Below are 12,426 nucleotides of genomic sequence, written 5' to 3'. Positions count from 1 at the left end.
GTCCTTCTGGGCATATTCACCAAACGTATGATGTTTTAGTGTAGTAGAGTGTACTAAACGTGCTCCATCTATCACCATCATGTCTACATCGTCCAGTAAAGCAGGTTGTGCACTGTGCAGGTACCACATTCTCTAGGCAACCCATTAAATCTGCTTTCTGTGTTTGGTAAAGATCACCTCCTGAACTTAAAGCTGCTGGGAATCGTTGGTTTTCATGGCTAAAAAATTCAGGCAGATCAACTTGTCGGATCTGGCATGAAATAAAGAGCTTTGAAAAAAGGCTGCAGTCACCCTGACAGTCTAACGTTGATCTACGCAATATCTTAGCTGCTTTTGCAAGAACCATCGCTTCATCATACTCATTTGCATTGGATAAAGCATCCCAACATCTTTTTCAAATGCTTCTTGAATGCCTTCATTCCTGGCAGATGATGAAGAATGTTTTCTTTTAAGTTTGGTCACATTGATGGTGGGTTGAACAATACCAAGCTGCAAAAGTCTAGCTCTGTCCAGTTTCTCAAGATCAGCTAATTTATGTGTGGCAACACTCTCATTGTTCAACTTGTTTTAACATAGGTATGTCACAAGTTCTGAAAATGCCATTGGATAAGCAATTAATGTATTGCCATGATCACCATTTTCGCAGTTGTGCTGCTGCTACTGCTCTCGCTTTATTCTTTAACTGTGATCTGCAGTTCAAGTGGTATTTCAGCTCTTGGGCTATTGCATCAGGACCGGCAAGTTTTACCATAAGCTTAATGTCATTAATTTTTTCGGTTTCCTTTCTCAGTTTTACACAGGTGTTCATGACTTGCACTTGTCGTAGGTTTTCTCTGTCATCCTGTTGTTCGCAGATGAAGCAAACATTGTCTTTAAAATTCATAGACACTCGTTTGCTTCGGACTACTGCATCATCACCTGAAAATTTTTTTTCTTTAATTTCACGAAAATACAAGCAAGTAGACTTAGTTATAATGTAAACGGCCCATACCAAATATATACCAAAGACCAATTTTGTCACGACCAGCAATGTTGATTAATAATTCCTTGCATGACTGGTTGCTGATGAAAAGCCTTTTTCAAGGCTACTCTATGAGAAACAGTCATGATTCCGTACCTTCTTTAAGCCTTATTCACATTTTGTACCATAAATCAATTATTCAAATGTAATAGTTTCCGTACCGTACGGTATATATATATTTAATAGCAGAAACTAATATTATAATTCGTAAATAATATTCTTAATACAGAGTAGTTCAGGCATTGACTTTAAATTTGACTGAAGTGTATGTGCATTACTTACTGGCTTTGCGTTTGTTGTTGTTAATTGATTTCTCCGCTCTATCAACTTTGTCATTGCTGAATAAACAGTAACACTTAGTCACGTGGTATTTCGCAGAGTGATTCTTCAGCGTATTTTCTATACCAGAACCATCATCAAGTCTCTTGATATTCATTGGAAAAGGAAGCTGCTTCAGTTCATTAAGTTTTGGGATATTTCTAGCAAGCATGGAATAACCGCTTTCTCCTCTCCTGGCAACATCTCTTGGCTTACTTAATTTTTCACGCTTCACTTCTTGACAGAGACAGCATTTCTCCCAGTTGGTGGATACTGCAGTTTTCCCTAGGCTGGCCATCATGGAATCATATCTCTTTATTTCATCGTCTAGCAAAGAGAAAAAATTACGTTTCGCGGGAGTCTGATAAATGTTGTAAAACTGTTGATTCTCTCTTCTGATTGATTGTGTTTAATTGATCTTGCGTGCTCTGTGCGCAGTCGACGTGTTGGCTTCTGGCTTGATTCGTGAAGCTCTTGTTCACGTTTCTCAATGTCTACTTTTTAGTTCAGCTGTGTTGTGAGGGTTGTAAAGAGTTTAAGTGCTTAACTTATGTTTATGTTTAGCTATGTTTTATAAAGTCTTTGTTATGATAATCTTATTAAGTAAATAAAATATGTCAATATGTATATACGTGATTGTGCGTTGCTATTGGTCAAGGTTAACATTGTCGTTTCGGCAGCGTCAGAAAGGAAATTTTGTGCGTTACTCTTGGCAGCTAACCAATAGTTACGCACAAAACTTCATTTCTGACCCCCGCGAAACATAATTATTTGTAATAATTGACAAACCAACAATCAGATTTTATTACAAATACCACCTCTGTTTGCTCGAAAAATTTACTCTGGTGACTTTCGAGTTGGACCCCTACTTCTGTCTCTTTTTAAATTCACTGAATTTGAGGGTGAACAGTAACGAGGGATTTTGCTGAGGCTATCATTTTTTAAGTAACATATGACCACCCTTTTTTCGCTAAAAACACTAAAAAACGTTTTCCCCCCCGTTTTTGTGAAGATTTTTAATGAGAGGTACAATCTGAAATCATAAACACTGGCTAAAAATGTCACAAAAAACATTTTCAAGATAGTAAGAGATGAAAAACACCTAAATTGCTCTCATAAAACAACTTTCCTACGTCAGTCCAGGACCGGAATGGCGGCCATTTTGAATTTTGACGTCACGGGCCGCCGCTTTGAATTTTCGTTTGGTTAATTAAACTTTTGAAATCTACATGGTCTAAGGTACATATGTGCCAATTTTCATGCTTGTGTCACCAAATGAAGTATTTTACGAGAAATCTAAAGTTATCTGCTTAACTAACAAAACAACGATAGCCCACTAGCAATTTGAAGTTTATGTTAGATTGTTTAATCGATCACCAACGAATTTTCAAGTCATTGAAACGAGGTTAATGCAGGCCGCCATGCTTTGTTATGTTGGTTTAACATTTCAAAGTGCCGATTAATCTGCTGCGTTAGTCTACGTTTGTGTGGCGTGCAATATGACATTGTAGAAACACAAATGTTAGCCACAGTGTTGCACAAATATATATATTCCATTGCTGAGCTTGTGATGTACACTGAGTGACTAAAGAAATCTTTTACTTTGTTTAATTGTTTAATTAATAAAAACAATTGTTTAAATAATAAAATTTTTATCGGTGGTTTATGTGCAATGTTCGAATTAATTTTGAAATAATGAACTTTCGCTGTAACACCTTGATTGATTCCTGGATGTTCAGGGTCCTAGCTTCACATGAAATACTTTCAACTGATGAGGATAGCAGCTCAGCCGATGACTCGGACTTTGAGGAGATGGGTAAAAACATTGAGAACCTTCTCAGCAACAAGAAGTCCTCGATGCAGGTGACTCCTGTGCACATGAACTACCTTCTAATCACGTGATGATGGTTAATTTAAATCTCACATGTTGTCGATGCAGCTTCTTTTGGGCAGTAGCTGCTCGTGCCAGTTCCTCTTTCAACCTTTCCTTGTTTTAGATCTCCATTGAAAAAGAAGAGCAAGAACGAAAAGAACTCCTAAAGATGATAAGCGAGGATCGTTCCGATGGGATATCAAGGAGCAACAGCGGAACAAGTCTTTCATCAAAGTTTTCCAAGAAAGATGATGATGTTGCTGCTCTCCCAGCATCCCTGGTTGGTCTTCCATGTAGATTGTAGAGCTGTAATGATCATTTAACTCTTGCTCCAGTCATGTTTGGTTTGATGGAATACTTAGGATGGCAGTTGTAGCGCACTGACTTTGGCGCTGGGCGATAACATTGTCCAACTACTGTTGTGTTGAGTTGAGTGTTGATGGTCTATTTGTTTGGTTTCTGTAAAAGTGTACAAGCAATTTTAAGTTGCATTTCCGATTGGTGATTGAAGGTCTGGTGTTGCTTTGGTCCATAAAGTCAACCTATATTGCTAACCTATCTTACAGAGTGTGGGTGGTATCGAGCTGAGTTGTTACCAGCAATGCTCTTGTCTAACAAAGCTACATTGTTGCGTAATAGGTTGGTCACTGCTTGAAGATCCACCGCAAGTTCCGTCATGAGGACGGGAGCGAGTACACGAGAATAGAAACCGTCAGAAAACCGGAAGTTATCGACGCTTACGTCAAAATTAAGTCCTCAAAGGTATGGAACGTTGTACTGCTGTGTTCACGCAGGACAAGCTATTGCTTAGGGCTATGTAGACGCCAAAGGAATGATTTGGTCAACAAATATGACAAATTTAAGGCAAACTTAGAACTTGACCAAGTTGCGGATTCCCAACAGCACAGCAATCAATATGATGTGGGTGTGTGGCATGCGCTTGTGGTGGAAGTTTGTATTTCTTGTGAGTTGTTACGATATTTTCTGTGCACCAACAATCAATGTGCTTAGAATGAAGATTTCATCCGGAAGTTCATGTTGATGGATGAACAACATCGGGAGGAGATGAGGAGAGAGAAGCGTCGGATTCAGGAGCAACTCCGACGGATCAAACGGAACCACGAGAAAGAGAAAAATAGTCAGGAGAAGAAAAAGGATCGTAAGAACAAAGAAATGAAGGCGGAGTCCTTGAAGAGCTCCGTAAGTCACTCTGTGATAAACGTTTCATGATTTTCCAGTAAATTTCTGTTTGTTTTTCCAACATTTTAGAAAGACTTATCGATCATTTCAACTTTAAAATGTTTTGCAAACGTTTATTAAACTGTCTTCTCGAAGCTCGTTCATTTTCCGTTTGAAAGCAGAGATGCTAATTGGTTTGTATCGTTGTCCATTGTGTTGGGAAGGTATGGCGAGAGCTGGAGGCAGTCTGCTTGTTGCTATAGTGGAAACAATTTCGTTTTATTTTAATTGACAGTGTATTTTTTGTAAAGGTAGATATCTATAATCCAACAACATGATCGCGAGACATAAATTTATATTGAAATATGTTGTGTAGCAAATGAAGTGCGGGGCGTGTGGGGAACTCGGCCACATGAGGACCAATCGCTATTGTCCAATGTACAGTCGTTCGGTCCCTGATCGACCTGTAGCTCTCACCGAAGAACAGGAGGAAGATATGGAGAGGAAGATCTTCCAGGACTCGCAACACCTTGTTAAAGTTGAAGGAACCAAAATCACCCTCTCTAAAGATCTGATAAAAAAGTAATCATGTAATACCAAGCAGTAGTTGCAGGTTTCGATAGCTAATCTGCTTTGATTTACTGCTCCTTTCAGATTTTGCTTCTGTCTTCAGTATGTTATCTGTTTCAGTGTTGAGGAAGTGAAGAGGAAATCATTGGTGTTAAAGTTCCAGAAGCCAGACATCACACCAGCTCCTGGCCCCACCTACCAGGTCACTCCCACTGCGTCCGCTCCTGTGCGGAAGAAGCGGAAACACCAGGTGAGGTCTACTAAGCACTGTCTGGTGAAAGGAGATCACTGTCGCGCAATCCTGTTTTTTTTTCGCTGAGGCTTTTCAGTCATTTGTCCGAAATGACTTGAAAAAATTCAGTCATTTTTTATTTTTTTCGGTCATTTTTTCTGATGAAAATATTTCCTTTCAAGTAGCTGATACAAACCAAAATTTGCACTTCCTGACTAGCTACAACATTAAGTTTCACTGAGAAACGTTGTCGTGTTTTATCTGAGAAAAGTTAGAACAGACAAACGTTTCTTCAACGTTCATCAGCGAAACTCAACCTTGCAACACCCGGCCGAATTGACTATATAGTTTTTTCGAACATTTTGCCAAAAAAGCGGTCAATGACTGATAAAAAAACCAAGATCGCAAGTACATACGAATAGAATGATTTGTTAGAATAGTTGAAGGTGCTTAGCGCATCAGATAGTTGAAATTGGCCACATCTGTATCGTCTTGTTAGCCTAATGTGCTGGATATTGCTGATGTTTTGAGTTGACGAAGCTGAACTGTTTCATGCATTTTACTGTTTATTGCCATCTAGGGGTCAACATCGCATTGCGATTATCTGACCAGGATCGCAAAGAAGAAGGAGCGCCGCCGTGCGGACCCCGTCGTCACACTGTCAACTCTGCTTGAAAATGTCTTAAACGGCATCCGTGACTTGCCAGAAGTAAGGTCTTTCACTTTATTCCCATGTTTCATTCATTTACTCATTGGTCCCTGGGTGATATTGTCTTATTGTTACAGACCTTTCAATCGCTTGTTGTTGGCCCCTGCATAATGTCTTGTTGTTACAGACCCTTCAATCGCTTGTTGTTGGCCCCTGCGTAATGTCTTGTAACAGACCCTTCAATCGCTTGTTGTTGGCCCCTGCGTAATGTCTTGTTATTCCAGACCCTTCAATCGCTTGTTGTTGGCCCCTGCGTGATGTCTTGTTGTTGTAGACCCTTCAATCGCTTGTTGTTGGCCCCTGCATGATGTCTTGTTGTTACAGACCCTTCAATCGCTTGTTGTTGGCCCCTGCATGATGTCTTGTTGTTACAGACCCTTCAATCACTTGTTGTTGGCCCCTGCGTGATGTCTTGTTGTTGCAGACCCTTCAATCGCTTGTTGATGGTCCCTGCGTGATGTTGTCTTGTTGTTGCAGACCCTTCAATCGCTCGTTGATGGTCCCTGCGTGATGTTGTCTTGTTGTTACAGACCCTTCAATTGCTTGTTGTTGGCACCTGCGTGATGTCTTGTTGTTGCAGATCCTTCAATCGCTTGTTGTTGGCCCCTGCGTGATGTCTTGTTGTTGCAGACCCTTCAATCGCTTGTTGTTGGCCCCTGCGTGATGTCTTGTTGTTGCAGACCCTTCAATCGCTTGTTGTTGGCCCCTGCGTGATGTCTTGTTGTTGCAGACCCTTCAATCGCTTGTTGTTGGCCCCTGCGTGATGTCTTGTTGTTGCAGACCCTTCAATCGCTTGTTGATGGTCCCTGCGTGATGTTGTCTTGTTGTTACAGACCCTTCAATCGCTTGTTGTTGGCCCCTGCGTAATGTCTTGTTGTTGCAGACCCTTCAATCGCTTGTTGTTGGCCCCTGCGTGATGTCTTGTTGTTACAGACCCTTCAATCGCTTGTTGTTGGCTCCTGCGTGATGTCTTGTTGTTGCAGACCCTTCAATAGTTTGTTGTTGGCCCCTGCGTGATGTCTTGTTGTTGCAGACTCTTCAATCGCTTGTTGATGGTCCCTGCGTGATGTTGTCTTGTTTTTACAGACCCAACCCTTCCAATGCCCGGTCAACGCTCGGTTGGTGAAGGATTACTACAAAATCGTTGAGAAACCTATGGATTTGCAGGTTGGATTTGCTTCGATATAAGTTACGCACAGTGGGATTTGGGAATGTAACAAGTTCTGACCTAAACATAGCTGTTTGGCTAAATTCTCCAAGTTTGGCTTTGAAATTTCAGTCAAGGATATGGAGGATATTATAATATTAGTAACAGCTACGGTAGATTTTAGAACTTCAACAACTGCTCTGTATTATTGTCGAAAACCTTCAGTAGCCAAGGGTGATGTTAAGTTCTGAAAGATGAAAACAGGTGAAAGGCTTAGCTTTTGTTCTGGAATAAAATGTAATCTGGAATAAATTTTGCCATTGCTATTAATTGGTATTGGGCCAATAACAGGAAAGCTCTACCATCTGGTGCCTTGGTAGCCGGTCTGTCTGCCGTTGTTATTGCCAATGTGATTAACTGATCATAGTTGTCTTTATGAGCAGACAATGCGGGAGAACATACGCAAGCAGACATATCTATCGCGGGCCGACTTTCGTGAGCACATCGATCTCATAGTCCACAACTCGCGTCTCTACAACGGCACGGACAGCCCCCTGACCACCATCGCCGAACAGATGCTCACCCACACCGATGGCAGGTTCAAGGTATGTGGGGGCTTCATATGGAATCATTTTGTTTCTACAGTCAGACCACTAATATAGAATAGATAAAAGAACTTACAAAAAAGCAGGCAAAGTGTTGATGCTATGATTTCATAATGTCCACGTGCTCTGCACTACCCGGTGGTTACATTATAACACTGTTCACCGATGCGACACTTAAAACTAGTTCAATGACCACGAGCTTGACTTGTGAAAGTTCCATACGAAACTCCCTTGATATATCTGAGAGATGGTGTCTACTTCGTTGGGAGGAGGAGATTTAAATTGGTTGATATACATTTGTGTCAGGCGATGGAAGACAAACTGATGCGGCTCGAGAAAGCGATCAATCCTCTGCTGGATGATGACGACCAGGTGGCATTCAGCTTCATCCTCGACAACATCCTCACACAGAAGATGATGGCCGTGCCGGAGGTGATGTGGTGTTTGTACTGACGCCCTTGTCTTTCCATCCAATACCAACTAACACTTGGTTTCTTGTTACTTTCTTCTCACAGTCGTGGCCGTTCCACAATCCAGTCAACCGGAAGTTCGTACCGGACTACTACAACATCGTTGACCGGCCCATGGACCTTGGCACAATCAGAAAGAACGTCCAGAAGCACTTGTATCAAAACAGGTGGGCATGTCGTTATAGTGTAGGCTAAACTACATTGACAATCGGAACGCTGTTTGGTGTATTTGTAACATGTACCATGTTTTAAGCAACAAATTTATATTTTAACATTTAACCGAAACTTATCAGAATAATTGCAAAATGCATTTCAACGCTGCGAAAACCTAAATGTTCTCACGGAGTTTGGCTCACCGCATTTGTATTTCTGAAGCGATGTAATTGTGTAACCGGGTTCGTTTCATAATTCTCATGATAGGCTATTACTGATAAAAGGCTCTAACGGTATATTATGAAGTAAGCGGAGAATTGAAAAAGGCTCACACTCAAAAATAGACTTGCAAAGCGAACGGACTAAAAGCCAGAACGAGAAGGTTAAATTCACGACTGGAGAATGTCGCTCTTCTGACACCGGTCGATGAACTAAATTGGTTAGACATATTTCTCAATTTCCCGAACTTGTAATTTTTATTTATAACAAATATATTTGATATTCCATTTTACTTGTTTAATTTTTGTAGGAAATCATACCTTAGACAGAAGCCTAAATTACCCATTTTGTATCTAGAGACTCAGAGTCTCTCAATAACCAAAAGTCTACACTAAAAATATAGCCAATTATTAGGAAAACCCTACATATTCATCGTTCTGTACATGGGAATTATCATCATTCGTTCTGTACATCATTCGTTCTGTACATGGGAATATGTTCAGTGGTTTAGATAACTTCCGCAGCTTCGATGTTGAAACAACGATTTCGACATTTATTTGAACAACCATTAGAAACACCGTGCTGAACCATTAGAAACACCGTGCTGAACCATTAGAAGCACCGTGCTGAACCATTAGAAACACCATGCTGAATCATTAGAAACACCGTGCTGAACCATTAGAAACACCATGCTGAACCATTAGAAACACCATGCTGAACCATCAGAAACACCATGCTACACCATTAGAAACACCATGCTGAACCATTAGAAACACCATGCTCAGAAATTGTGAGAAATTATTACGTTTAGCTTTTCATCACTACCATGAAAAAGGATGAACATTTAAAGTTTGCAGTGGTATTTATTTATGAAAGTTTTGGCTGTTACTTTTGCAAGAGCCTATTGCACAAGAAGTGTGATGAAACAAGTTAAACAGATTCTGTTGAACATACTGTACTACCTAGAGTCTGAAATCCTGAGCGCCACAAAGTTTGAAAAAGTTGGCATTAATTCCTTTCCGATTGCTTGCCACGTGCAACAACTCATTGTCTTGAAACACTTGGCTTGTTTGTATGTTGACGTATTGTCACGTGACTACTTGTCAGGGGTCAGTTCATGGAACACGTGGAGTTGGTGCTGACCAACAGCGCCAAGTTCAACGGGGCGGAGTCTACCTTCACGGAAACCGCGCGGAAGATCGTCGCCGTCTGTCGCGAGACTCTCGACGACTATGACGAACATCTGACGCAACTCGAAAACGATATCGCTGCAGCGAAGAAAGCCGCGGAAGCCGAAGCTGCTGATCTTGATGACGTCGATCCCGCCACTCCTGGGGTGAGTCATAAATTACGTTTGCCATGGTTGGAATCATATTTCATGGAGACATCTTGGTGCTATACCTGAAAGGACCTGTACGAGCGAATATGCAAAAGTGATCGCGTTTCAATAAAAACATCACACGAGAAGGGCACTTTTGACGCTATCGATACTTCCCCCCCAGATAATATAAATTTTAAACAATGTGCTCATTGTCCTGAGGATGTCGTGTTGTTGCCTCTCTGATTCACGTCCATCTTCACATTCCTCGTTGTGTTGTGAATCACGCGAACCGACTAGATATGCTGTCAGTCGCTGTGAGCTGTGTTGATGTTTGACCGGCGCAAGTTGATCCAAGTTATCATGCAGGCCGCAGCTGACTCCGACGTTGATGTGGAAGTGTTGACGGACGATGGACGGACCATGGACATGGTGAGTGCCAGCCATGTCGCCCGGCGTGGTCGGGCTGTTGGCATTGTTGCAATGCGGACATTTGTGAAGTAACAATGCCAATGATATGAATGGTTCAGGATTATGACGACACAAATGATGGTGGGAAGAGCAGACTTCTTGAGGATCTTCTGATGTCGGACGGTGAAGGGAGCGGTGGCGAAGAGAGTGATGACGACGACGACAATCCATTCGCGCGGCGTGAGTACTCTGTCCTAAAACAGGGAGCAAACTTCGCTTAATTAGTTTGTTTCGAAGCGTGGTCGTCAAATTTGTCGGTAAGTTGTGTCTAAATTTGTGTTCTTCAAAGAAAGTGAACCAGTGATTCACGACGCTATGCCATCAGCAAGCTGACGTGTAGTCAATTGCTGGTTTCATTTGCATTCGGTTCGTCCTCCCCGATAGCTCAGTTGGTTACCGCGTGACTTCTGGTACGAAGAAGCTTCAAGATCAAGCGGTGCTGGTTCGGCTTTCTGGGTGTGTGCTTGAAGGACCGCTCTCCATTCAGCGGCATCTACTCGATGGAATAATTCCCCAGCAACAACACTTCAACAATCGGAAACTTCACTCTGTCAATCTCGATGACCGAAGCTGCGTCAGTGATTCAAAGCCTCTACACCTACAGTCTACAAGTATGTGAAACTGTCAGGACTAAGCTCTGCAAGAAGCTGTTCCAGTCTGAGGATAAAGATTCAATCAATCGTGCTAAAAAACCTTCTGAAGCGCGATTTGCCAGCATCATGCACGTGGTCGTTTTGAACTACTGACGGGCTGGCTGCCACAGTTGGTAGTGTCAAGTCTTTACGAGGTGCCGCTGAATAGAAAGTTCACCTTGAACCTCGTTATTAAACTGCACTCCCCGAAAGTTGAACCAACGTTGCTTGGTTTTATTGTTCGCTCATAGAGCCGGGGCTTCACCGGTTGATGCATTGTTGTAGAGTGAGTTTAGACTCAACGATGGTCATCTCTTTTCCAGGATCGGACAGCGAACCCAGCGACCGTGATGAGAATACCATGTCACCGAAGTACCGCTCCCACCAGCCAGGTAAGGACCAACTGCTTGTCCAATTTCAGCAATGGTGTCTACACAGAGCGATGCACTGTGGCCTGTGGATTGGCTTTTGCGTGATCAGCATTCAGCATAACATCAGAGGGAGTGGAGCATGTTTTCGTAATTAAAGGATGCTCAGTTTTTAAGCTTTTGAAGTGAATGTGAATATTTAAACACCTGTTTGTTACATCGCTACTGACTTGCTTTCATTAAAAAACCTTAAATTACCAACCAACTTCAATCCTCTCTTATAACCCATAAAAAGTACATATTTTGCAAATAAGAAAAAAAACGTAACCCTTCTGTGGTGCTTCGGATAAGCCAAAACGGGATGTAGTTTCTCATCCCCATGATCTAAAATTCCTTCCTGTGGCAACAGGTTGTGACTGATACCAACTTCCGCATTTCAATAAATTGCTTTCATTGTCCAGATAATTCAGTGACGTCATACTTGGATGAAGCGCTGAGCCACGTGAAGTCAAACCGTGATCTTGTGCCCGAGCTTAGTTCGGACGGGGCGTCGGACTGAAAGGACAGGGCTGCCCCGCAGTCCCATTATCGTTGTGGTACGAGTGATGCTGACGCCCATCGTACCCTGCAGTCTCCGTAACGCTTTACGCACTTCAAACCGAGAATGTTGCTTCCCGCATAACTCTGGTCAGCTTTTGTTTCTCAAACTGCCATTTTTTATTTCGTCAGTGAAATACACGAAGAAATTGAATCTCTGTCATGATGGTTTGGAGCGACAAAGAAGGATGTTTTCGATAATGAGCGACACATTTTGATTGGAGTGATGTTTGATATAGTGACGCGACCAACATGCTGCGGATTTCGTTACTTTCAAAAACGTAACGTTACTCACAATCGCAATACTCGTAACATTATTTTACGTCTTCTAGATTTTAAATTACATTGGATTGTACCAGCTCATAATCTCTTTTGTTTGAGTGCACCTGCTTTAATTTGTTTTAGCTTATCCATGGCACTTATGTTGTGCTTTACACACGGATGTGAACTCGGATCGGAAGCATCCGACTTGACTCCACAATCTTTTAGAAGCCCATACTGTCTTTAACTTCATGATAATCCAGAAGACTATGAAGTTTAACTT

General features: G+C 41.8%; 1 protein-coding gene across 1 annotated transcript in view; it reads left to right on the top strand.

The window, feature by feature from the left end:
* LOC145779839 (transcription initiation factor TFIID subunit 1-like) overlaps positions 1-12,036 on the top strand; it is a 30,281-nt gene extending 18,245 nt beyond the window's left edge. Inside the window, exons 26-41 of the mRNA XM_082591495.1 lie at positions 3,079-3,202; positions 3,337-3,492; positions 3,852-3,974; positions 4,224-4,412; positions 4,768-4,973; positions 5,082-5,211; positions 5,774-5,902; positions 6,989-7,069; positions 7,493-7,654; positions 7,961-8,086; positions 8,170-8,291; positions 9,604-9,832; positions 10,184-10,246; positions 10,345-10,465; positions 11,241-11,309; positions 11,747-12,036. Coding sequence (XP_082447621.1) covers positions 3,079-3,202; positions 3,337-3,492; positions 3,852-3,974; positions 4,224-4,412; positions 4,768-4,973; positions 5,082-5,211; positions 5,774-5,902; positions 6,989-7,069; positions 7,493-7,654; positions 7,961-8,086; positions 8,170-8,291; positions 9,604-9,832; positions 10,184-10,246; positions 10,345-10,465; positions 11,241-11,309; positions 11,747-11,844 — 2,128 coding nt within the window. The 3' untranslated portion in view covers positions 11,845-12,036. The remainder of the gene's footprint in view (positions 1-3,078; positions 3,203-3,336; positions 3,493-3,851; positions 3,975-4,223; positions 4,413-4,767; positions 4,974-5,081; positions 5,212-5,773; positions 5,903-6,988; positions 7,070-7,492; positions 7,655-7,960; positions 8,087-8,169; positions 8,292-9,603; positions 9,833-10,183; positions 10,247-10,344; positions 10,466-11,240; positions 11,310-11,746) is intronic.
* Positions 12,037-12,426: the final 390 nt, after the last annotated feature.

This window comes from Aplidium turbinatum, chromosome 11, assembly GCF_918807975.1.
Source record: "Aplidium turbinatum chromosome 11, kaAplTurb1.1, whole genome shotgun sequence".
In the NCBI taxonomy this organism is placed as follows: Eukaryota; Metazoa; Chordata; class Ascidiacea; order Aplousobranchia; family Polyclinidae; genus Aplidium; species Aplidium turbinatum.
This window is presented reverse-complemented; position numbering and strand designations above follow the sequence as displayed.